Source organism: Pseudopipra pipra, chromosome 4 (assembly GCF_036250125.1).
Source record: "Pseudopipra pipra isolate bDixPip1 chromosome 4, bDixPip1.hap1, whole genome shotgun sequence".
Classification (NCBI taxonomy): Eukaryota; Metazoa; Chordata; class Aves; order Passeriformes; family Pipridae; genus Pseudopipra; species Pseudopipra pipra.
Genome location: NC_087552.1, coordinates 12,134,323 through 12,162,150, shown reverse-complemented (window position 1 = coordinate 12,162,150; position 27,828 = coordinate 12,134,323). Strand labels below are relative to the sequence as shown.

General features: G+C 41.0%; 1 protein-coding gene across 1 annotated transcript in view; it reads right to left on the bottom strand.

Moving 5' to 3' along the window:
• RNF150 (ring finger protein 150) overlaps positions 1-27,494 on the bottom strand; it is a 118,975-nt gene extending 91,481 nt beyond the window's left edge. Inside the window, exon 1 of the mRNA XM_064651575.1 lies at positions 26,878-27,494. Within this exon, the coding sequence (XP_064507645.1) occupies positions 26,878-27,343 (466 nt within the window). The 5' untranslated portion in view covers positions 27,344-27,494. The remainder of the gene's footprint in view (positions 1-26,877) is intronic.
• Positions 27,495-27,828: the final 334 nt, after the last annotated feature.

Genomic DNA, 27,828 nt, shown 5'->3' with positions numbered 1-27,828 from the left:
GAGCTAACTAGTGAAACCATCCTAAAATAGCACTGTCAAGAGCTTACAAGGGCAGACGGTCATCTGCAATAAAAAGGACTTGTTGAAGAGCATTTCTGATGGAAGCAGAATTCTCAATTTATGCTAGACAACGCACTCAGTTTGATTTGCAGCCACAGGTGCTCAGCACCTGAAAAAACTGTTCCAGTTAAACATATGGGGGAGGGAGATACTGTGTCTTTCATTACCAGATTAAATGGCATACAGGAAAAGATCAACAGTGCTGACAGACAGCTGAATTTCATTTTAGTTCCTGATCAAAATATATCCCACTGTTATTTTTATCACAGAGCCCAGATATGGATTATTTTTTCAAGTCTGGATTTGACGAAATGTCTGATAAATAATACTCTTACATTCTTTAATCTATTAGAGCTATGTATTATTCTGTAGGCATTACATCTCGTGTATTTTTCAAAAAGATAGTAAATCAAAAGGTAGAAATATATGTAATAAACTGTGTTGATATTATAGCTTTTTTTTTTTTAAATAGAAAATGCTTTGCAAACCATTCAGCTGCACAAACACAACAAGGCTGGTAGGCTATACAAATGTATATGCCATAGTAGGTACATTAGTTTTCAAAACAAATTGCTTTCTTTTGCTATTACATCAAAAATATATCCTAATAGTAATACTAATACTAACATTTCCACTTGCAGCAATAGACCTTTTTTTTTTTTACAGACAAACTCTATACTGCAAGCACCTTCAGAAGAGAGACATATGAATCTTTAACTACCTCTTTTTAATAACTTGCATATCAAATGTTCTTCATCTGAAGTAAAGTTCTGTGATCTCACATTTAGTAAGTAAGCAAAAGAATGAGTCAGGCTTTGTTTTAGCTGTTAAGTCTTGGTACACCTTTAGCACTCTCTCCTCTTCACACGAGGCTTCAAAGGACAACTGTTGGCTACCGCAATAATAGACACAGGCTTAAGCACACAGGCAGCCACAAGTGAACTTATGCTGACAGACAACCAGTATCTGCTCTGGCAGCTTTTCTGATCCTTACACAAAAATACATTAACCATGAATTAATTTGACTGGATGCAGGGAAGATGTCTTTAGTAGAAGACACCACAGCAAAGCCACTTTACCCAATAGGGGTTCCCTCTGAACAGCAAAATGGAATATTTCCTCTGCCTATCTCTGACAGCAAACCCTGCACTCCAGGCATCTGAGCATTTCCAGGACCGAGCCACAGTTTGTAAAACTCAGGACCTGTGAGGAACTATTTACAAAACAGATTTTTTCAGGGTCACATATACAATATAGAAAAGTTTACTGACTTTGCCACCAATTACGTAATTTTTTCAGCAAAGTAATTGCCTTCAGAAATACAAGAAAAATGCCAAATGAAATTTTACTCCTACAATTAGAGCTACCACAATTATTTCATGTGTACTCTGATCTTATATATTTCACAAATGTTAAAACATGGAACAAGACTGTTTTTCTTTAGCTAATCACAAACCTCCATTTCTAAACAACCATAGAGCTCTAAATTCATCAGGTGGGACTTTCACCAGTTATCACGAGAAACTGAGTTCTGGACTAGGAGTAAGAGTGACAAATTGAAGCTTAAAAGACATATTAAAAAATGTTACAAAAACCAAATACAGGGGGATTAATGGAAGTGCCTTGTCCACCCTATTATACTGACAGCTAGTGTTGTAACTAGCACTGTAATTTCAGCCAACATGCAAAGGACTTTTGTGTCATGTATTGAATTGATGTTAAACACATTCATCCAGAGTACAGTAACTGGAATTGTAGAGGTTATAATTGGAGTTCTTGTTCATCTAAAATGAAAACCTATTTCACCCTATTAAATTCTGACGGTATGACATTTGCATGTACAGAGAGGCCGACAGCTGTAGTGTTAGAATGCATCTCAGAGCCCTCAAACCCTGAAGTATTGTGTGATTACCTTCTTTCCATATTTCACAAGGAAACTCAATCTCATTTCCCTCTCACCAACAAGTGTTCGATGTCATATTTACAAGCACTGCAGAAGATGAGGAGTTTGTGATTGGCCTACACTGCTATTTTGCATGGAGGAGATAGGAAACAACCTGAAGAGGCTGCTCTTTAGGATTCTGCTTTAGCTTTATGGAAATGCAACTTGCAGCATTTTCTTCCTCACTTAGGGCAACACACGCCTTCCAAAGGTTTCTGTGTTGGAGGACCTGTCTGCACCACAGCCCTCAGTGAAGACTTGAGTGTAAGCTAGACAGGGTTCTCCACCTGGCATGGGAAGAACTGACAGGGCAGAAGGAAAGACACTATAGACAGGATTGACGACGCAGATATTTGCATTACTTGTGTCTTGCCTTGTTCATGACCTGAGAGACCTTTTCACAGCGTGAAGCAGCAGTGTGAACATGCAGGAAAAGAGCAGGATGGCTAATGGCTACCTGTGCTCCCTGGCAATCCGTGGATGATGCACTGGCCTCCTCTTGCCACCTTCCAGAGCTGGGCAAGCCACAAAAAGTTTGCCTGGAAATATGTGAATATAGCAATGTTACGCTGCCTACTCGTCACGCTTTACTCCAGCTAGCACAAGTAACAGTGACACTGAAGATCCAGGGAGTGGGATTTAGTGTGTACACTAGTAAACAGAGTAGGAGAGGCCGGGAGCACACAGGCTTGCTGCTGATGCAGGCACTACTGATGCTGTTGAGCACTCACTGCTGTTGCCACCAGTCCAGGATAACACTGCTTGGCCTCAGGGGTTATAAATACACTTCTGCTTTCTAGGGGAGCATTCCTTAAGCTGGCTTGTGGGACGAAGATTGGCCTTGATATGTCATTGTGTATTGCTCATATTAGTGTTACACCTGCACAAAGAGAGCAGAACTTAATTCCACTTTTTAGAATAGTGATAAAAACCCCACTTAAAATACTTGTAGCAAATTACATTCCAACTACTCTAGACCATCAGCTTTCTTTTTCTACTGAATCTTAGAAAACATTACAACAAGATAATCCTATAAGAGGCCATAAACCTATGACAGTTTTGCTAGCTCACAAGCATTCGGCTGGGAAAATGAGAATACACAGAAATAAAAATCGCCCTATCGAATACAATCAAATCACCAAACCACTGTGAAACAGAAAAGACCTTAGCAAATGCCATAATCCAGTTATGGTCTGGTGATTATTCCTATCCTGACAAACATTTAAAACTTTTTTCCTTCGTAAGGTTTTCTATCACATCTCACACTCCTGTATTTCTCATCCACTTATTTTTCCTGTTATCTGTTCCTTCTTTGGCAGCTCCTGGATTAGTCTTCTGGCTCTCCAAACATCTGTAGCTTTTTGTCATTCCTATTTCTATTTCCTCTTTCTCAGCACTCATCCTGTTTGGAGCTCTGAATAGCTCCAGAACATGCACGCCTGCCTTTCCACGAGATTGTTCTCCTGGCACTAACAGATGAAGCACAATGTTGGCAACAAGCCTCCGATGAGTCAATGAAACTGTGTGAAACGATGGCACAGCACATGTAATTCTGAGACAATGTGCTACACAATAAGGAAACCTGGAAACTTGTTATTAGCCTCCTTCAGAAGGCTTCTGTCAAAGGCCCTCATACAGCAGAGTACTTGACCAGTGACCAGCTAGACTTGGCTTGTGCTCAACCTCAGAAACAAGTTGTCTTTGACTTCAGGCGGGACCATTTCCATGCTGTGCACAGGGAGGGAGCCTTCCCAAGCCAAGATATGTGTATTGGACAGTCAACTGTACTCCTGATTAAGTTTAAACAAACAAAATAAACAACTGCCTTGAGCCATAAACCGTTCTCTGACAAGTAGCTACCAGGGCTGCTACCACTGTACATGATACCTTTGGTAGATATGGCAGCTAGAAAATTAATACTGAAAGCAGAAGCAGAATAAGATCACAAAATGCAATTGAATTATGCTCTCCTCTTGTATCTTAATATGGTAATTTTTTTCTTCTAGAGACAAAACCAAAGAATGCATTCTTCTTACATTAAGATAAAATAACTGCAGCCTAAGTATCCACTTCCTAACAAGATTTTGTGTTAATAATTTTTTTTTACTAACACTGCTTTCTAGCTGGTGGTGAAGAGCCTGACAATAAGCCTATACTGATCCTAGACTCCAGCACCAGCTTTTTAACTCCTCATCCATCTTCACTGAACTAAGAGGCAAAATATTCCTCTTCTAATCTGATCCCACTCTGTAACATTTGATGTAATAAAAGCAATACTTAATGAAGGTAGCTGCTACTCCCTGTTGTACATTACATTCCTTTTGGTAAATTTTTCTAATACAAAAAGACCCCATCTCAAATGCAATGCGAGCACATATTTTAAATATATAGTATATATTGGACTCTGTGTGAGACCAAAACAGCCAAAAAATCCCCCAAGCCATGTTTATGCAATACTGAGACCAAGTACTCTAATCCTGTATAGATCTTCTGTTTTGCTTGATTACTATTCAAATGAGATGTGGAAGCATATTCAGTTCCATTTTTAGCATATTACATCTCCCATCTGCAAAACAGAATGAAAACCTTTTCATTTGCTGACGAAAATGCTTTTCCATTACCTTCACATTTTATCTCCCCTTTTCAACTGCTACAATTTTCACCTTCGCCAAGTCTGCTACAAAACAACAGAAAAAATCATAGTAATGAATTAATAGTACATCTATGCAGGGAGGCAGCACAGGATTAAAGGCTTGTAGTAATTTAAAATGCATTTAAAAATGTCCAGAATCTTAACCAAAGATACGTTTATTCACCGAGTCTTATTCAAAGTAAGTCGTATTCAAAGTTGGATAACGGTTTGAGAATAGTTTCTGTTTGTTTGCAACAACTGAATATCAGTTCTGTTAACTTACAAGAAAACTCACAGAGATGTGAAAAACAATAAGGAGAAGATGCTGTCCACTGTCTAGACAGTGTGACACAGATAGAAACTTAATCAGATAATTCATTGTCATTAGAGAGATGTGCAGTCAGGCACTCATGTAGTAGACTGATCAGATACACCTTCATAAAATAAGCTCTACCTTGATTTTAAATACTGAACTATACCTGTTCAGGCCTATGCAGAAAAGAAAGCCAACAACTTCAGGTCAGGACTAGCCTGGACTTTGAGTTTTAGGCTTTTCATAACCTTGACGTGATTTGCAATGTTTAGATTCTGCTATTAGGTGTGAAGCGCGTCTGACGACCTGAGAGACTTGTGACTACAGAAGGGTAGAGCAGAAAAGCATAATGGTTCCTTGAAGCTACAACAAGGAAGTTATGTTGTTATGTATACAAAAGAAATGCTGAAGAAACCTTTTCCTGATTTTTCATTGAAGTCATAAAGGACAGAAGGAAGATGTATAGAGAGAAAGATGCAGCTTTTAGCCTTATTTGAGAGGAGTTGCACTTACTTCTAGCTCCTTCACATCTGACAGGTATGGACAGGAGATGAACAGCCATGCAGCTATAATGTGAAGAATGAGCATGAACACTGTGTTGTACGTGCTACTGGGAATTATAACATCCTCACCACCACCAAGAAGCCACAGACAGATTTACCCAAGATGCATTAACAGATTTTCCGGCGTAAGTAACTGCTCTTCCCTGACCACAGCTGCCTTCCTTTGAGAATCTTCCCCTGCCCCTTAAAACATTTTGGATAGAAAACCAGACATTCTGCATTTAGTTTCACCACATGTCAGAATATTACAGCTGTTTCGATAAGATACAGTCCCGGAAACTGTGCAAGAAGACTAGAGTGCACTCCTTAGGAAAAGCACTGTTTAAACATGATCAGGCAAGCACACAGCTAAGAAAGAGCAAATGCACGCCCTGTAACAGTGTGGCATGTGACATGACTCGAAATCACAGTCAGAGGGGAGAGGAAAGAGACAAAGTGAGGATGAACTGCTAACGGGACAGGAGGTCATCAAGGATATGATAGCTGTTCTACAGGAAGAGACGGCTCTGCTGGAACACAGAATATCATCAAGCCAGCCAACCCACAGGGCATGCCAAGACCTGGGGAGTGGGAAGCTGCAGCTGGTGTGATAGAAGTGTCAGAAAACAACATGAACAGCCTAAGGATGTATGGCAGGAAAGGACTATGTCAGCACTCTGAGGCTGGAAAGTTGGGACACATACATTACACTGACAGTCCCACACCCACATAGAAGTTATTTACACTAATTCCAGTCCCTTGGGCCTCAAGCAAAGCTATCAGATGGTTTTCTGCAGCCCAAACCATTTCAAACAACATTTGAGTACATAGCAGATTTAGGTACAGGGCTTTCCTCTGTAATGAAAGTTGAATCCAGGAATGGGAATCCTTTCTCAACTGACCTCAGATGAGGAAACTGCTAAGGGGCTTTTGAGCTTTGCCTGCACACTACTTGCTCTGTTTTGCAGACAGTGTAATAAACACAGCTGCACTTGATGCTCAACATAAGACTTAATCCATATGCAGTTCCACCCTGTGCTTTTTTTGGGAACAGAGTCATTTTACAAATTTTACTGGCCCTCCTCACCAGCAGCTGCCTGTTCCTGCTGCAGCATTGCCACTCACCTAGACTTCAGCTGGGCCATCGTGGAACTAAGGGACTGCAGGGCAAAACAGGTATGATAGGATCTAGAAAACAAACAAGGCTATTTTCTTTTTTAATTTTTAAAAATCTTTTTAAAGCCTAACTCATTTTGGAAGAGCTATAAGGGAAGAAAATTGCAATATAGGAGTGGGAAACAAGTAGCTTGGAGAAACAAGGAGGGAAGGGAGCATGGAAGAATGGGGAGAGACTGCTAAGATGTCTATGTATTTTTGAAGAAAATACACTGGGGTCATTAAGTTTTCTGTTTTCTCAGGCTTTCTGCAGAATGTTTCCTACCTGGGGTCTTCATGAACACAAGAAAGCAGAGACTGTGCCATTAACAGAAGGACAAGGAAGAAAGAGTAGACTAATACAAAACTTCCAATAGTGTTAAAACCCATACATATATATGAATGCCTTGAAAAAAATCTAAAAGCACATTAAAATTATCTTGCAGACTTTTTTATTTTCAAAGAATGTTTTCCACTTAACTCTGTCCCCTCAGAACAGCAGCAAAAATTGTTTCCTAAAAAATAAAGGGTTTATGTCAAATGTATACAAGTTACAGTAAAGTGCTATGACTGAAGAGGCTCTATCCCATCTTCACTGCTTCTCTGTAATTTGTAATCTCCTAAGTCAGAACCAGTAAGTTACCATTAGCTTAAAACTGGCAATCAGCACCTCATGGTACCTGGCTGCTTACAGAGGGAAGTTATATGTAGTGTAAAAGAGGCTGTATTAGAACCTGAGATGGTTTCATTCATTTTACAGGAATATATTAATCTCATCACCTTGAACTCAATGTGATGAGTAGTTCTGATCAGGATGCAGATTTGTAATGCTAATAATCCTACAGTTCCTTTGATGTGATCCCAATCTAGTAATTTAACCTGTTAAAAGTCATAGAAAATACTTTGCAATCATTAAGCCCACTTAAATCAGTACATTAGTATTTTCCAATGCTTTTAAAGTAACAAACTGCAAAGGGGAAGCCAGCTTCCTGATGCTGCACAGGACAATCAAACCAAACCAAAAAAACCCCATACTTTTAGCTTGGACTCATAGTGAGCTTTCATTTGTAACCCTCCCAAAGGGAGCTGCAGGCATCCTTACACACAATCACGGTCTCTGTCACTGCAAGGGTTAAAATTAGCTATTCTAGGTGAGTTCATGTACACCAGATACCTCATACAAGCATCAGGATACCAGCAGCTGAAACACCATTCAGTGGCTGGGGATGTCCAAAAAAAGTGTATTATTCAAATTTTGTATTTAACATGAAATCTATTATTCCCATAGGAGGGCAGGGGCATAGGGAAAGGCATTCAGTCCAACTATAGTTTAATGTAAGCATGTTTAATGTAATTGTCTGGATCACGTTCACAGCTACGTTTTCTGAGATTTACAAAACTATCAATTGGTAGATTAAAGTAGAATTTCGGAATATGTATTAAAATTATAACATTTTTAAATGGAATTACAAGAATAGTTAATGGAAAAAGCAAATAAAAATTAATTTCAGTTTAGCACAGAAGAAGATTTCAGAGTTTTATATTAAAAGAAATGCAAACTCCCAATCTTGGTGGGAGTTCAAGCATATGGAAAGAGTAAACCTACAGAACCAAAACTAGCAAAAACCAAGCTTGGAGGAGCAAGGTGCTGTGGGGATGGAAACGATCTATTAGAACCAAAAAAAGAGGACCTGGGAAGATTGGAATCCATTCCTGGCACACTGTAAGATCTGGCTACTCCAGATTTAGAGTACTACCCTTTCTGCTTATTTCTCCATTGTTTAAAATTGAATGTTATTTATCTACCCTTGTAAAGAAAATTAGCCAAAATAATAACAAAACAGTAATTGAAAGCTACTTTGAAAATTCTGTCAGTTACAGATCCTTCTTGCAGAGAGACACCAGTGAAAAGGTCGTAAGTATTGTATTGACCAATTGTGAACACTTACTTAATTAAATATATTTGTTTGCTACCTGGGTTCTTGTCCTGCACTGTAGTGTGAACTGCTGCTCATACACACAGCCCAGTGATATTTAAGGAGCCCCATCTGGGTAAAAACATACACTGAGTAAAGCTATAAATAGCTCAAGCAATGCATGGTACTTGCCCGCATAAGTATTTTCAGCATGAGGGCCTAAAACTGTAAAACTAATCTCTACAGTTTGCCTACAAAGAACCTTGTCTTTTTAGCTAAGGAACTAAACGCTTATAACAGATTTTTTAAATTTCATATCTGAGCTTATCATGGAGTACACACGTCCAGATGGAGAAGAACAGAGACCACTCTCTGACTCATTTCTAATCAAGCACTTGGAACAATATGGGAACAACATTTATTTCATTTTTGTACTCAGCAGCTTAGAAACTCTTCTCCAGATGGAATCTCTTGCTTCTAGTATTCTGAAATGCTAATGAATAGCAGACAAATTCTTGTCCCCACTCTGTTACACCTGTGCATATACCAGTTGCAAGATTATGAGTTGACTGTATAACACATTTTATTTACATTCCAAGACAACACATTTTATCTACATTCTAAGACCTGAAAGGTTAAGGACTAGAGTTGGCTGAGACATAATTTTATTCCTCCCTCTCTCGAGTCCCCTCTAAATCAGAAAAGGGTACAGAAATGGGGCTTCTTTAAAACGGTCTGGCAATTTTTAAAAGCTCTATTTTTTCTTTTTTTTTTTTTTTTTACAGGAATGTGGCAATACAGACTCTCCTTCCGACTATTCAGTTAGAAATCAATTCCTCTCAGGCAAATTCATGATACTCTACTGAAACAGTCTCTTCAGTGTGTGTTGCACGTGCTCATATTTCTACAACAAAGCACTTGTCAGAGTTACCTGTCAGTATTTTCAGGCTTCACTGAAAAGTACATTTCTGCCCACGCTACATTTTGTACAGCTGTGACCGATTTTATACGGTTCATTATATGGTTTCCATCATTTCTCTGTGAGATTTAAGCATGCTTTGAGGATGATGAAAACAAAAGCACTTAACATAATGCTGATATCACAGTACATTGCTAATTAGATTCTTTCTTTCTAATGCTCAAATGCATACCCATGCAGATCTCTTTACAGTACAGTACAGTACCTTTAAGAGTTTTCCACACTGGATCTATCTGAAACAGATAAGGTAAGTGCCATATTTCCTTACTGAAATTTGATTATCTGAACATGTACCTGAGCCCAGAAATTTCAGAGTTTGAATGTGAATTATATAACTCTATAAATGGCTTGAAACAACATTTTATATGAAACATTCCACATCTAAGATGTTCAGAAACGAAATCTTGCACCAAATTTAGCAAATTTTAGGACACAAGACACAGCTGAAGATGTGAAGGGGATGTACTTAAATTATATGCTTGATTCCAAACCAAGGTTTGTTTTAAGCTAACCTTCAGTTTAATGGTAACTTTTAGTTATTCCCTGAATATGCAACTCAGAAGATGTTTTCATGCTGTTCCAGATATTTACATGCTGTTTTACATGCCTCTTTCCCCTCCCTTAAAAAAAAAACAAAAACCAAACAAATGAAAACAAAACAAAAACCCAAACAAACAAAAAACCCAACAAAACCCAACAACAAACAAAACACATATTGGCTCCCAGGGAGGAACACTAGTCATAACTATTGACAATTATTCTGTCCTGGTAATATTACTGCTGCTCATATATTTCTGGGGACGAATTCGGCCCATACGTGAGAGGACATGAAAGGAGGGTAATTCTATTTACCTTGGTTTTGTATGACAGCCTATGTTCTCTCACCTCATTTAGCTTTTCTGCCTTGGATGACTCAGTGCCTCAGTACAAGCAGATAGAAATGAACTAATGAACTTCAGATACCCTGTTATTTCTATGCTGAATCACCTACCTGGATACCCCCTTTGATTTCTGATAATTTTATGTAATTGTAACACTTCTATTAAGCATTGCTGTCCATTTGATATTTCTGTCTGCATTTGGCCTCCAACAATTAATTTGGATCGAAAAGATCAAAAGGCAAGATGTCTTTAAGGACACAGCAGTGCCTATACTGAGTGAGAGACAGAGATTCTCTCATCAGCAACCATCTCAATCAGCAAAGAAATTCACCATAATAGGCATGCTCAAGACTTACAAAGAGGTTAAATAGTCACAGATGTCCAAAATGAAGGTGTAGTGAAAACTGAAAATAACCCATTTGCAGAACAAAACCTCAATTCAATATCTTGTAACCAGACCCTGAAAAAGAGAGTGATCTGAAGCATGTCACAGAACCTAAATGAGATTAACATAGCAGTGGTTTTGAAAACCCCACAAGCTCTCAAAACAGATCAGTATCACTCAAAACACAATATGCAAGCTAGGACAAATGCACTGAAATCACCATGTGGTATTGCCTGCATTGTGGTCTCTTCAGCTGAATGGTATTTCCAGAAAAAAAATAATTAAAAAAAATCACCAACCAACCACATATTTCAAAATCTAATACCTAATCCTCTGTCTTGAACACTAAATTCCATCTTAACTTGGTCAGACAAGAAACCATCTAGGAGTGACCTCTGCTAGGCTTAATGTGGGTAGACTCGGGATCTTTCTTGTGACAACTGTCCACATTTATTCAGTATATAGATGGATGGTATAAAACACAGATTCCACTCCTTCACTGGAGACTGCAAATGTTAATTTTTGAGCATTCTCCTAAAAACCAGCATGGAAGCATTGCCCTCGTGATAAGGCTGTCATCATTGCCATTCTTTCTCAGTATAGCAGTTAGTGAAGAAAGGTGTGAAAACCATACTGCTCTCAGTCTCCAAATTTAGAACAGGTACGTTTGCAGCACATCCAGCCATCACCTGCTTGAGATTCAGAAGGTTTTATCTCAACTCTGACTTTTGTCAGGCAGCAACCTCTCTTGCTGCTCTAGCTAGCAGGGATGTGCATCCTGCACACCCAGCTTCTCAGCCTCCTCCTGCAGCACAGCTCTAAACAACACCACATCACCAGATTCCCTTCATTTCAAACAAAAGCCCTGCAAGAAGAACTAAATTTTAGCTGCCAGTAGAATTCAGAAAAAAACATGTTTTGAAGCCCAGAAATACATGTAAGACATGACCTACTGTTCTCAAGTACTTCAAAAGGTAAGAAAATTAACTTTTATCTGTTTCATAAATGTAACAACGACTACATAATTTATACAATCACTTGAGGCCAGGTGGACCTTTTATTAAATGCACTGGACAAATCATGTCAGTTAATACTTATAGGTTCAAGGCACTCACAGGCTGGCCTGTCATTTTACTCAATTACAAAATGATCTTAATGAAGCCCTGGTGTTGCCTGCTGTGTTACTTGAATCCAATAGATGTAAACAATTCATATGGAGTGCTGACTATTAATACTTCACTTTGACTGCTGGTGAAAGACTGGTATTATATCTTTTGGGTTTTGATGAATGGGGCTCTTCTGTACTGGAAAATTTGTTAAATACTACGAGGGCAGCAGAAGACACAATGAGCTCAGGTATTTATTTTCTTGGTTTAACTACCTGGCAATGAAATCCGTAGGAAGGTTTGGCATTGACTTCAGCATGGTTAGGATTTCAGAAGCAGAGGTTACAAATTAATGGCATAGGTAAGTGCATTGCTGGCAATCAGCACACTTATAATGCTTTTTCTAAAGGAAAGGTGGAATTTACAGGACAGTTACTGGTTTTCTCTTCATAACATAAAAAAAATATAAATAAATGAAATGGGAACTTTGGAAACTCTTAAATGGTGACTAACTTGAAAGTTCAGAAATCAGACCTGAGCTGGTCTGAAAGCAGTCTCTATGAGGAAAGTATGGCCTGGGAAAGTCAGCTTAAAGCCTAGTATAACCCCAATACTCCATGTAATAACTACTGAGATCATTTTACTGGTGCTGGAGGGTTTTTTTTTCCTGTGAACTTCTTGTGACTTTTCCAATCAAGTCCTTTGTGTGCTTCTTCTAAGTAGCTAGAGAAGTGGACCTAGAATTCATCTGCCTATTTAAAACTTCATCTATTCTTTCAGTTTTCATGACACCAAGTCTGCACAGTGCAGCATCCTTTCATAAGAAAAAGGTACAACCTCTTCACTGTTATAGCCTGGGGGTGCTTACTTGCTGTCAATATTATCCATTTCAGTGATAGGGACTTTGCCATTATTAAAGATGGAAACCAAAATGAAATTGTTTTCGTTTTTTTTTCTTTTTGAAGTTGACTTAATGCAGAGCACTTTAATAAAGACTGAAACTCTTGCCAACAAGTGGAGACAACTGTTGGATAACAGCATAAATATCAGGTTTATTTACAAATTAATCAAACCTGCAGCAATTTGCTGATGGATGGATTCCAATTCTGTTTTATTAAACAAGGAGACACAGTAGAAGGCAAACCAAGGCCCAGGCCTGTGAAAAGCACAGCACTCACAAATGGATACTAATCACCTCCACCTCACTGCAGGCCATTCACATTGAGATTATGGAACATCTTTGAGGCTTGTGGTGATAAGATTTGCAGAGCACTCAAGACACTACTGAGTCACCTCAAGTACTCATCAATACTTGCATTAATATTTGCCTAGCAAGTCCTGCTGTTTGTTACAACAGTTGTCATGGGGCACCCATACATACTTAAAGGTTATTAAAAGTAAGTATTGCATTAATTCCAGGCAGATCCCTTTAACTAAATATGGCAGTTAGCTTGTTAGGAATGTCTAAAGGAGGAATGTCAGTTAATTTTACACTTCCCTCCTCCTCGGCTACAGTTTCCCATCCTCTCAACATAACCCAGGCAACTGTGGCTGAAAGTTATGTCCTGTGTACCACTGGGGACATCAAGGAAAGCTCTCCTGAATTTCTCAAAGCAAAATGAAGCTGACAGACTGATAAGGCCACAAGGGAGGATGCAAAATTTTATCTACTGGAACCAAATCTGCAAAACATTACAATAATTGCTCCCAAACTGGAATGGGTGTAAATTTTGGAGCTGCTGTGTATCAGATTGGCCTCAGAGTATGTATTATGTATTTCCAAATTTGGCAACTCCCTGATTAGCAAGAAACGCTGTGTGTCTCTTCTAAATTACATGAACTCCTCTAGCTCACCTAGCAAGTACAAATGACTGGTTGATGTATATCTCTAAGCCACCTGCAAATAACTAACCAGCTATCCACGCTTCTCACAGCTCTTATTGTTCCTCTGCATGCACTGGGTAACAGACATCAAATAAAACACAGTGAAGAACAGACAGCACCTGGATTTTACAGGGTTTGGGTGGTCAACTCTTCCACAGATGGAAGTGGCACAGTGCTCACTGAAAGTTGAGAGAGGCACCTTTGCTTCTTACTGTGATGCAGGCAATGCGCGATAACCCAGAAAGCCAAGCTATGTGGGAAAATGAAATACAATTAAAGCACCTCTTTTTAATAAGTATTTATAAAGTACCTGTTTTATGAAATATACAAAGTATACGGACCTTATCTTTACAATTACAAATAGAAGTGCCTTATTGTAAGGACCTTGACTATTCATCCAAGGTGACCACAGTAACGTTCTTAGTAATAAGCCTCTGGGCTGCATCAGACACTTCTGCATCCTTCATAGATGACATTTTCTCATAAGACCACTTTCAGTGACTTTTAGTCAAGGAGCTCAACTTCTGGCCCATTCTCAGCAAGAATTAATCGTGAGCTTAACTATAACCATTTGTGCAAACACTGTCCTGAACTGGGACATGAGGCATTCTCCAAATTAATTTAATGTAATGTAGACATTAGAAATAACGTCTAACCTAAATTTTAAAATTCCTACTTCACAGTGAGTTTTATGGCAGCAAAATCATGGCCTCAGTAAAGTTAGAAGTGGTTTTTAAGTATTGGTCTCATCTGCAAGTAAGAGATTTTAAGAGTTTCTATATTAGTCCAGGTGAGACACAGTTAGAATTGCCTCCCTGCTACCATTACTACCAAGCAGTCTATTGTTTTACATATACACAGTAGCTCCTGTTTTGCAGGATAACCCACAACAGATGTGGCTCTAGTCAGAGCCAAAGACAACAGCTTTGTGATAAAATCTGCAGAGTTATCTTTGCATTGGCAAAAAATATTCCTGGTCTGTGGACACAATAAGACCAACAGCAATCATTGTGCTGACTCAGCATAGCAATAGTTGAGAACTAAGAACAGACTCCACACTACAGATGTACAAGGTACTCAGTAGAAGATATTCAATGCTAAAAATTCAGTGCTTGCTTTGTTATTTTTCATAAGTGTAATAGTAGAAACATGGTTACATAAACTAGTTAATAGGAATGAAGCCCTTAATTATCATGGAAAGAAGTGATGCCATGTGTACTTAGAAACCAGATAATATCAATTCTCTAGGACCAAAAATTTCCTTGAACTAACAACCAGAAGTTGTTAGTTCTGAAGTTGAAACTTCAGAAACAAATATGTATACAGTCATAATTTTCTCTTAAAATTGGCTTTGGAGTCTCATAACTTGCATCTCAATAAGTTCTGGTTAGTAGAGCAGGACAGAAGAAAAAAGTGAGGAAAAAAGGCTGTCTGGGTCTTTGATAAAGAAAACACAATATCCCTGGATGGAGGGCGGAAAAAAAAAACAAACACAAAAAAACTCCAAAAGGCAAAACATGGAAAAAAGAAATTTTCCTGTGTAGTTTCTTAAGCAGGGGTTAGTAGGTCAGGGGAGTGAAGATGACAGAGGAGTTCCCTGAAGAATCAATAAGCACTAGAGTATCCTGACTGGCTTAGACATAACACTTTCACATGTAGCTGTTTGGTATCTTTCTCTATCTAATTCACCTGTGGATCCAGTTTGGCAGCACTCTGAGCAATACAATGCTCCTTTCTCAAACAGCAACCAACTTGCAAAACTGCTAAAGGCAACTAGAAAACATTCATGCTCAAACTGGAGCATAAGCTGACCAAGAACCTCATCACCTCAGGGAACATTCCCACCACCTATAAAGGCTCCAAGGAGGGACTGGGACAAACAGCAGTAAGGCAGCAAACAAGAAAATGTCAACGATCATGACAGTAAGTACCAGTGAGAAATGAGTCAATGCAGAATTGAAATGAGGATTATTCAAAGAAGTTTCAGGGTCTCTGAGAGGAAGAATGTCTTCCCACTGATGATGCCACAGGGGTCACAAGCTACTTTGATGGCTATTATTTTTTCATCAACATGAATTCACCTCTCCAGGATTCAGGTTCATTCACATGACTTTCATCTAATGGCTATTTTAGCTGTTTATCTGGCGAAGTGAATGATAGTCCTACTGCCTTTTGAACTATTTCATCCTCACCTGTGACAGCTTTGTTGCACTAGGTTGTATTCAATCATGGCATTCCCTTCTGCTGGCATTCAACATTGAAATGAAAGTTTCAGAAGAGAAAGGCTTTCAACTTCTCTCATGATGCAAGACACATGTTCCAGCAAATGCTTGTTTTGTGGAGGCTTCCAGGCAGCCCTCTGCATTTGTTAGCCACCTTCAGACACAAAAAATAGAAGTGGCTCAGACTATGTTTTTCTTGCAAGTGCCTTTTTTTGCAGTTTCCTCTCCTATGAGCAACTGTCACAAAGAAATATCAAGCTGACATTGGTTCATCATCACTGTTACCCAGCTCAGGTCTTTGCAGAGATCCTGTCTTGAAAAGCTGATGCTTCAGGCCACAGGGTTTACCCTCACCCATGGTGCAGAGCTTCTGCCTCAGCTGTTTTGAGTCTCCAGGTGTGGAAAAGAGCTGAGTGGTAGTTCCAGAGGTACCCTAAAACCATAAAGAACTACCACGATCACCTTCTCTAACCTTCCTTGTACACATCCTGCCATAATTTTCCCAGAGAATGGGGTAATTTTTTCCAGCATTCGACATTTAGAGAGCTGTCCAATCCCATTCAAATAGCATTAAGGTATGGACAACCATTTAGGAAATCGTATCTTACTACAAGCCTGAATTTGTCTCCCTTCCATTGACAACTACTGATCCTTGTTATGCCTTTGTCTGTGAGGGCAATTTTTATCTCATATCATTCCCATGTGTCTCCAGACACAGTGCTGAAGTCAATCCGAACCTGCCTGTAAAGACACACAACGAGGGCCAAAAAACTTATAGCTTAGGGACTGCACTGTGGGAAGACAGAAAGCTGTTGTCACACCATGACAGGGAAAAGAAATTCAGCACTGCAAACTTGAAGTCAACTTCTTTAAATAATACCTGTGAGCAAATGCATGCATGGATTCCTGGAGAAGTGTAACATGTGAGTTGGGAAAAAGTCAGGTCTGTGCTCTGGAGGGGAACTAGTGCCTAAGGCTGGTAGAAGCTGATTAAAATGTAATATGTCATCAAAAAAGGGAAAGAGGAACCAAATTGTTCCTGAACCTGAAATTCTGAGACATTAAATATTTACTAAAATAAAATCTTTCTTAAAACTTAGACTTGAAAGACATCTCTTCTGGAGAACAAAAGCTTTCCAAAACAGTTTTCTGTTGAAAATCCATTTTACCACCTAAGTAAAACACTTTTGGAAAAATTTCCCATCAGTTTTTCTAGCACCCACTGAGGGGAAACTTAATCTTCTTCCATAAAGGCATGCAAGAGAAGAATCTGCCCCTTCTCACAGAGGAGATCATAATTTAGTCTTTTAAGAATTCATGAAAAAGACTTAGGAGTGTTCAGCACAAACCCCCTTCTATGCACAGCAAATGTGCTATGCCCAACTGCTGGTGTCTCACTCCACCAAGCCCACCCTGAGCAGCAGACAGCAGATGGTCTTTAAACCCAGAGTCAGCTGCAAAGGAAAAGCAACCAAAAGGCAATAATCCTGCTCTGCTTCCCCTTACAGTCAACTTTGTATACAAAGTTAATACCCTCTACCTACTTTTGTTAGCCTGGCAAGGAGTGGGTAGAAAGGAAAAATAAAAAAATTAAAATGGAAGAGACGAAAAACAGGTGCAGAGAACATAAAGGGAGAAGTGAAGATGGCAAGAAAAAAAAAAAGGGTGAGAAGTCCAAGGGAAAGATTTATTGGAAGCATGGATAGTAAAGGAGAAAAAAAAAAGAGAGAGAAAAAACTAAAAAGAAAATAAAGAGGATACAGGATGGAAGGAAAAATAAGGCAAGACAAACACATCAAAGGCAGCATTATAACAAGACATAACGTATTTTAATCATATTGGTCCTCATTTTCCAGCATGAGAAGTCTTGAAAGAGTATTTAGTAAAGGTATGAATTTGATAGACAAGCAGATGGTACTTCAAAGACATGGACACATAAAGAGCAATAAGAGACCAGGCACAGAGATTACACAACCTTGGGAAAGTTGCCTCTGTCAAGGAACATGATACTGGCAGGTAAAACTAGGAGACAGTGAGCATGTAATAAAAGCTTAAAAAGGCACAAGACGGGAAAGCAGATTCTGTGTAACTATAAGAAGCAATCATGAATGTGATTGCAGCATCAGACTGTTCTGTTTCAAAGATTTATTTATTTCTGAGTACAAACACAGACATGTCCTAGAAATATGGGCAAAGGTTTAAGATTTTCTAACACAAAGGAAAAGCAGAAATATATTTCTGTCTTTTAACAGAAAACACTGAAATGGAAAAGCATCACGGGATGTAAAACCGTGAAGATCTTTATCAGATACTGATTGAGAACTCCTGCATAATTTGAAAACCCAAGAAACCTTTTATTGTGAAACTTGTTAGACACTCAGAGCTTTGATCCTGAGGAACTGGAAATGCTCTGTTAGTATGACAGTAACAATTAGGTGCAAAAGCTTCTCAAGTTCTCCACAAATCAATTTAACCGAAACAACAGAACCTTACAGCTTCTTGTAGAGGGTCTGAACCTAGGCAACCCACAACACATATTCAACTAGTGCTGACACAGTTTACAGCAATCTTAAGATTAGACATCCATAACTAAAGATGAAACTACCTTCTAGGCTCTTGAGTTCATTCTTAATGGTGCTGTGTAATGCCAGGCACGTTCAACGCAATGTAACACCACAGAAATGGATTTTTTGACAAGGACTGCAAGATCAAGCAACAAACAGAAGAGCACATTTTAATGGTGTGTGATTTATGAAGCTGGAGGCCAGAGATTAATGTGATGTATAATTCCTTTCATGGAATTTTAAAATACATATATTATCTGGTGAGATATCTTTACGATGACTTGCAAAAAAAATGTCTTGTAAGGAGAGGCTTGAACAGTAAGAGGCAAACCTAAGAGCATATAAAAAGGGAGGAAGCACAGGGTATGGATCAAATCATGAGGAAGAATAAAATCCTATATAATTAAGCCAATGTTCAGTGACAAATGATGATGGTTCATAGAAAAATATGTCAGTAGTAGGGGTCTATCTTTGTAGAAAACCATACAAAAAGAACTGCTTTGTTATGGAACATCCCACTGCTGGGGTCCTCTCTCATGGTAAAGGCTCAAGACACTATGGAATACAAATTAATTTTAAAATGCTATGTTTCATTAAGTGTGTAGCACAAGGGATCACTTACCAACCCACCCTGCTCCGTGTATCCCTGGAGGAACTACATTCCTATGCAGATGTAATGCTTCTATCTATGTTTAAGGAGTATACAAGGCATACTCGAGCCAGGACTCTATGGAGTTACATGGCTGTAATTTGTGTTTCTGTGATTTGGGAACTAAAAAGATAAACATTTTTTTTTTCCTCTAATTTTGTCTCAAACTGAAAATAAATGGGCTACCTTTCCAATTTACAGAAGGCTCTATTACATATATAAACACAGTTAAACACATCAAATTCGAGACTGAAACTCTCGACAGACCTCTAGGTGTAGTAGTATAATTGAATATCACTATGGCTATACTGTCAGAAGCAAATGAACAGGTACTTCACTTTATTAATGTTATTTATAAGTCATTCTTGAGAGGGAAAAAGAAATGAACAATTATTTGAAAAAAAACTATTATATCTTTAAGTAGCAAAGAAACAAATATGCTAGCTTTTCATATTTCAATGTAGAATACTAATAAGACAGTTTAATCTTTTCATTGTCTCCATTTCTCCTCAGTTCAGTTTTCTATGGTTTATTTCAAATTATTGAAGAGGAGCCAGAAAGTAAAGAATGCCCCTGTTAAGCCTCTCTTGTAAAACACAGCTACATAGTATTGTTGTTTCATAAGCAAACCAATATTCACAAACTTTCTCCATCTGCTAGAACTGGTGAAAGAAGAGGTGTTTCCATCCATATGTGTTTTAACCAAAAAATATTGTTTCCAGCAGGGTGGTAAGCAACTAAATCAGTAATTTTCAACCTATCTTGGCTGAAGAAGTACTTCTAATTACACTAACATGGCCAGTGCATCAGACAGTAGATATAAAGCTGGTAGACTTATTATGGTATATTTTAGAAGTTGAAATTTCACCTAAGTGGTTTGGCTTTTCTCCTCCGTGTAAGAGAAATTTTAGTTCTTAATAAAATTATGTTCTGAGATACTACATCTAAATGCATGATGAACTCATGAACAAGCAAGATACGCTGAGGGGTCCTTGACCCCTGCTCATCCACATTCAGGACCTGGTAAAACTGTGCAGTACCTGACCGGTGGCCTAACCTTTTTGACTTCTTTTGCAGAGAAACCAAAACACTGTGGAGTGAAATGAGGAGAGAGAGCTGGTCACAAATGAAGTCCTGGGTCACATTCCACTGTGGAATCATGACGCAGCACAGTAAAGCCTGTTTGGACACAAACAGTTACAAAATATTTTGCCACTTGCTTTTTCTTACAATTGCCATGTAACTCCCATAAACTGTGTGATACAATGGATACAGTCGGGTTTTAAACCTTTAGCAGCTATGCCTTTGTGGAAGTTATGAGAATGAAATACTACTGCAAGATATAGTATTACTAATTAACATCCTCCCACATTTTAATCTGTTGCCTCAGCATCATTCTCCTTATACAGATTGCATTTGGTTCTAAGCACCCCAAAATTTCTTCCTAAGCAAAAAACACTGTGATGGTAGGGGATGGTAGGAAGCAGTCCTGCATTCCTAAAGTGACAGATTACATGGACTACTCAATTTTTCCCATATCTGATTTCTATGAGTCAATGATTGTATTGTTCACCCCCTTCTGTACCAAAGGAGTCATCAAGTGACTGGTGCTCAAATGCAGCTGAAAGGGCAGAAGTGGGGCTTGTCTTGAAATGAATGCCGTTTCTGTGCAGGTTAGCTATGCAGAAATTGTTGGGAAGTGGAGAAGTCGTTGGGCTATCCCTTCATAAAGATCTAACTCTTCATCAGCCTGGCCTGTGGTCTCAGCAGACGTCACTTGAAACTCTGTCATCTCACATGGCAATGCATTATGAGCTCTATCAAACAAGTGTGGCAAAATAATGGGTTCTTTTAGGCCTTTGCTTACATGAGAAAAGTCAAAAGTGTCCTGTTCTCTTACTGGGAAAAGAAACTCTAAAGAGTGCCAACGCTGAACTAACTTTCTCTCCCTTTTTGCTGAAAATGTTCCTGGGGTCTGTGATGTACCAGGAAGGGGGGCAGCATAGAAATACATCTGCATCAATTAGTCAGCTACAATTTTTACCACACTAGCCACACACTGCCCCAATATTCTAATAACACAAGCTAACATTTACCATTTTAAAGGCAAAACACCAATGGGACTAGAACAAACCATTGCTTTATCAAAAGCAAGCCATTCTCCTAAAGACTGTAAACCAACAAGGTGCTCCAGATTAACAGGCAGCAGTCAGCATCCATGCAGATACAGCTTTGTTCCTGAGGAAGATTGTCTTCTTGCTGTGTCACTTTCTACTGCAGAGATCTGAAGAGAGCACTTGTATGAATATCACTGTATACAAACGTTGCAGGTAACCAAAGGATGTGCAGAAATCTAACTGCTTTTGCAATCAGCAAGCGTGGAGGATCAATGCAATCTCCAATGAATCAATACTTCACGACTTTGTAGGGAAAGCTGTACCTTACAGCTTGATCCAAAGCTCAGTGGACTCACTGTCTTTCTGCTGTCTGCAGTGGGCTCTGAAGGAGACACACGAACCAGTTGTGAGGCTGAAAGATAACACGACTCAATGAGGCAAAAAGCCTCTCATCTAATGACAAAACGCAGTGCCCCACCACTGAAGTGGCTGTCCCAGGTACTATCAGAGACTAACACTATTTCTCTAGTCCTTGTGGGTCAAATTCATTCCTTTTAATTCAGTTAAGTGTGTTACCTAACACCACAAAGTGCCCCCTCCACTTGGCACAGCTGAACACATGGGCAGTAGAGCAGCCTAGCACTGCACCACAGCAGAGCTAGGAGGCAGAAGTGTGGCTCACCAGCCAATGCAGTGGGACAGCTTGCTGGCACTACTGCTGGCTCTAGCCAGTGCTTTAAATCCTGAATTTTGATAAACATAGAGAACCAGATTTTAAAAAACTGCTGACAGCCAGGCCTCCATGACGGATCAAGGAGCTCCTAAGGATGGCAGCACACGCCAGCCATGCCTCAATGGATAAACCTCAGAGATGTACTAATCTCCATCTCCCTCCAGCACTGAGTTAGTTTCTGTTAGGAATTAATCTTGGGTGCCTGGAATAGAATATAATTATGGCAGGCCCCAGAAGCCTGAAATCGCCAGCCCTCAATTAATTCACACTTACCCATATGTAAATTCAGTGTGAATGCTGTCAGCACATTTTCCTCATTAGAATTCAACAAAAGTTTAGGAAAACAATTGTTTTAGTAAAGAAACAAATGTAGCTACAGTGCTGAATTAAGTCTGTAAAGAGAGAAATCTTCAACTTCAAAAGTTTAATTTGCATATCAGTAGAAATCTACAGGGAAGCCCAAAGCCAAAATTACTACCAACACATCTTAAACTACGTAAAAGGCAAGACTGGTCATTGATCATGGAACAAAAATCTGAGTACGAGGGAAGAAACTGCTATTGAACTGAATGCACTCAGATTAAGGCTGGCCACGTTCGCAGTACGTGCGGAGGGACACATCCGATTTTACAGTGGGATGGCCATGCCCTCATGCAATTTGGTGCACACATACTGCACTTGAGGGCCAGGGAGGGAGGGAAGAAGTCAGAGTCCTCTTATACCACAGATGAGGTTCATGTCTCCAAGATACAGCTGCTAGTTGCTGCCAGAGTGCACAAGCAATTACAAAAAATGAGGCATCTGCCCTTCATTGCAAAAGGGCTGTCATATGTGCAGCACATGACTTAAAATTTGTGATGGCATGCACTGGAAAAGCAGTGGAATATGGAGAATGGAAAACTGCCTGACCCACACATGCTTCTGGTGCAAAATACTTAGGATGAAATTTGCTTCACATAACAAGCATATCCATTCTGTGAGATAATCTGATGCACCTCAGAATTCAAACTGAATGTTACAAACTGTAGAGAACACTACAGATTTGATTTTTACCCACATATGAATCAGGTACACTCACAGTTAACATTCCTCTCTAGCTCCAAGCACCTGACAGGTACCTAAGTTAGAAGTGGTCAACCCAGGTTCCCTCAAAAAAGAGCTGAAAAGAATGAAGTTCTCACCTTGCATCACCTTCTGGAAGGCTCTCCTAATGTATCTAATCAGAGCTCAGATGAAATGTTAGGACATGTGCTACAACAGGTAGTAAGACTACTTCAAATTAATACTAAGTTATTAAATTAGACACAATGGCTAGAGCCTTTTCAAACCTAGATGACAGCTAATTCCAATGAGAAACCCTAGCCAACATCATGGATTATTCTTCTGGAGAAAAAAGAACATCATTAGAATACTTTTCTACCAGGAAAGATGAAGTAGGAGAAATGCGAAGCATATGAAATAGAAATTCTAGAAGCTTTTGTTCCTTCTCTAGTTAAAACCTACTTACTGAAAAAGCAAACAGTCACACTCACAGCTCCTGTGCCATACTTCAAGCCAATAAACATAGAGATGCCAGTTTGCAAAGGCTGCAGCAGGTGATGTACAAACTGAGTGCATCCTATCAGGAGAAGCCCAGGGCTCCACATTCCTTGTGAATGCAGATGTCACAACTCCACCTCTCCCTTCTGGATGTGCAAGCAGTGACCTCAGTGCAAGCTCCCCAAAAGCAAAGGCCTTCCATGCGGTGACTGAACTGGTTCAGATTGCACACTTTGTCTGCTCTGCCTGGTGCACTATAAATAAATCCCAGATTTTAAGATTTCCATAACAAGCTTCAATATAACACTACCCTGGTTTTGTTTTGGGGGTGGTGGGAAGGAGGTCTATGAACCTCCTTCAACTTGAAGCACAGAGTCTTGCTACAGCTGCCTACAGATTTTAAAATCAGGAGGCACCACACGAGCTAAGGGTCATCGGCATGCACTGTAGCAGAGAACAGGAAATATAATTAAACATAGAGCTGTGAGGTAATATCTTTGGCAGGAGAAAGAGAGCTTTGGGAAGAAAGTGGCAAGGGCAAAGCACTGTGAAGTGGCACAACAACATGGTCAAGAGGAGCAAGAAGCACAGGGGTAGAGATGAAGAAGCAAGGCTGAGGGTGAGAGGAGCAGAAAAAGCAGCAAAAAGAGATAAAATGACAGTTAAGACAAAGAAGACAAAGCATACAGAAGAGAAGAATGTATATAAAACACCTCTTAGGAGTAACAGTTGCATAGTAAGGGCAGGATCCACATAGTTATGCAACAGGATATACTTTTCTGTATAGAAAGAGTTTGTTTAAACTTCTATGAAACCTCAAAAAAAAATCTGTGAGAGGGGAAAAAAAAAAAAAAAGGGAGTAACAGCATATTTCTTTTGACTTTTAAATTGCTTTTTAGGTCATATTTCACCCTCCCCTCTCACCCTCCAAGTATTTTCCAGGATGGAATTTTCTTCTTCCCACTCCAGGATTTGGCGTGGGCAGAGCACTGCAGATGCTGCTGAACTCAGAAAGCAAGAACCTGATTCATTCTTCCCTTGAATCTTGTGCTATCGTTTAGACTGGGAACAAGCAGACGTCAAAGGCTGCAAGTCAGAAACTTGCAGCCATAATTTTACACAGCTTGTATGTTCACTCTGTCCCAGCGTAACAGTGGTACCAGAGGGAGAGTAAAGATAAATCCAGTTCTGAATCCTTGCTAGTTTGCCAAATATTTAAGAATAATTGTTTTTCCTCCTGTTCCAGCAGACTGAGGCTCTAAAACTCCTCTCAGTTTCGACTGTGTGCAGAGGGCAGGTTTTCTCTAAGGTAATCATTATTCAACTTTGCTGAACAAAAATCCTTAAAATGAAGACAACCTCATCCAATCAATCAGCAAAGCCCTCCAGTCTCAGTTCCACAAGTTCAGATTATTTTCTCCAAGTTTCCTTTCATTTCAGCCTCTGGTACTGTACAGTCCCACTGCTGGGTATCAATTCAATACTCAGAAAGGATTCTCAGAAGGAACCCTCCAGAGTCATATGACATAAAGAAGATTCCCCCACGATAATTGATACAATGTTCATATTTTTTAAATCTGAGGCCATTTTCAGTAAGAAAGTTTCCCTGCTTACTTCATCTTAGAACTTTAAAACAAACCAAAGCTCTAACATTTTAAAAGGTTAGACACATTTTTTACTCCCACTGTTTCTTAATAAAACACCATTTGTGTGGGAAAACAGCTTAGTGCATACTTCAAAAACAGGCAAGCCATTAACTGATCCAACATGTTGGCAGTTTTAGAGAAACCCGCTACAGAAGAACAAGCGATGCTGCATCTTAAATTTTAGAACAGCCTGGGCTTTACTTTGAGGGTGCGTAAGTATGCCAAGCTCCTACTACTTTATACTGCTTAGTATATAATCTGAGATACTTTAAGTAGCAAGAAGTATAATCTGAACAGCTAGCAAACCATGTGCAGGTTATAAAGCACAGTTTTAAGCAGCTCAAGAGGTTATGAGTTGCTTGTCTCACAAACCCAAAGGAAAGCACTAAAAAACCCCCCATCTTCCACCAACCCTACCAAAGAAACATGAATTTGCCCAATATAAATTGTTAATCTCCCAAAGAGGCTGCACACAAGAGGTTCCAAAAGCACTACTTTTGCATCAGCAGTATTATAGCACTATAGTTAGGCGACAAATTGCTTCTCAGCACATCCATGCTAGCTAGTTTACTGTGAAAATTTAAAAAGTCATTAGAATAACATCCTGTTTTGCAGCATTTCTGTGTTTCAATCTACCCCTAACTCTGCTGAGATTCTGCTGGCATGAAACAGCTGGGCATGATTAGTTACTGGATGGAAACCAAACTGAGATTTCACAATAGGTGGCATTTTGTCTCCACGCATAGGCAGCTGGTATAACAGCCCAGTGACCCCTGGCAGAAAACACCACCCCTAAATATAAATCTGGTGAACTGTTTTTAAAACAATGTTATTTCAGATCAAACACTGTTACAAAATCGGCGGGGTTTTTTGCGTGGGCATGAGCCAAGGTTTAGGTTGTTTCCAATGACTGGATTTTGCCTTGGTTCCAGCTGACGAGCACATGTTGGGAGCCAAGCACCCATGTGCTGACAGTGCAAGCACTAACTGCATCTGATCGTTCACCTGGGAGTGTGAAACACTCTCCCCCATCCCAGTCCCGGACAAAATATCTCATGTTCTCACCAAATCAGATACTCGACATTCCAACTCGATCTCACAGCTTTTACGCTATCACAGCCAAGACAGTGGACACCGTGTTCCCTACTTTACTGCACCTCCTGAGAAGCCTGCACGACACCACCACGCTTCTCTCTGAAGGTCTCGATCACACCTGATCCCACACAGCACCTGCCAGAGGACCCTCGGGACACAACAAAACACCGGTGCACTGCAGTGGGCTCAGCGTCCCAACCATTTCTCCGACTAGACCCAAACTTTACACGTTCCAAACTTTTTACCCCTGGAGCACCGGCGTGCATTGCTATGGATGTGCTAGCAGCACGTCCATCCTTTGCCATGGCAGCATGGAGAGGTGCTCCGTGCCCCCCCGCACGATGGGCACCCACCACCCGGCGAGGCCCACAGCCCACCCTGCTCCCTGTCGGGAGGTGCGAGGACACCTTCTCCTAGAGCAGCTCCCACTCCGAGGATGCGGGACATCGGAGCGGGCTGGAAAACTGCGTCCGTCCATCCGCCCACTCCGCGCAGACCTGGGGGCGGCGGGGCTCACCTGCGTGGGGCATGGTGATGGTCTCGTTGGCGTTGCTGGAGCCCACGTTGTAGATGACGACGGCGGAGGCGTTCTGGGCGGCGGCGTGGCGGATCTTGTCCTTGTAGGTGCAGTTTCCCCGCGGGATCAGGGCCACCCAGCTCTTGCCCGGCGCCGGGGCGTTGAAGCGGGTGCCGGGGTCGCAGGCGAAGCGGTCGGCGGGCGAGGCGGAGACGGCCACCTGCCCGCGGGCGTCCTGCTTGGGCGACTGCTCGCCGTACCGCCCGCACTCGCTCTTCTCGCTGCGGAGCTCGGCGCCGCCGCCCGCCGGGTCGGCGTAGGTGATGTTGACGAAGGCCGTGTACCACTCCTCCTTCTCGGCCACGGTGAAGTCCAGGCACAGCAGATGCACGAAACAAAAGGACAGCAGCCATGTTGAGAGCGCCAGGCTGCGGCACGCTTGTATCACAGACATTGCCATCTTCATCTGCCGGCCCCCCCGCCCGGCCGCCGCCGGTCCGTGTGTGCGTGCGCGCCCCGAGCCGCCGCTCCGAGCGGGGCGGCGCTGCCGCCGCCGGGCGCCGTGCGGGGACCGACGGAGGGGGAGGGGGGCCCTCCCCTCTGCGGCCGCTGCCTAATTCATGTCGGGGCCGTTTGATTTCCTCGGGCTGGCCCCGTCCCCGCCCTCCACCTCTCCCTCCTTCTCCTCCCCTCCTGCCCCTTCCTCCCTCCCTCGCCCTGCCCGCACAGCTGCCTCCCCCGCTGCTGGCAGCGCGGCCGGGGGAAGGCGCGGAGGAGGCGGCGCGGCGGCGGCGGGGTGGAGGGAGTTCCACACGCACGGAGCGCGGCGCGGTGCCCGCCCCGGCCCCGCCGATGGGGCTGCGCGGCGGAGGGGCTGCCCGGAGAAGGGGCTGCGAGACCCGGTCTGTCCGAGGGGCTGCCCGGCGGAAGGGCTGCCCTCCCCGGTCCCTC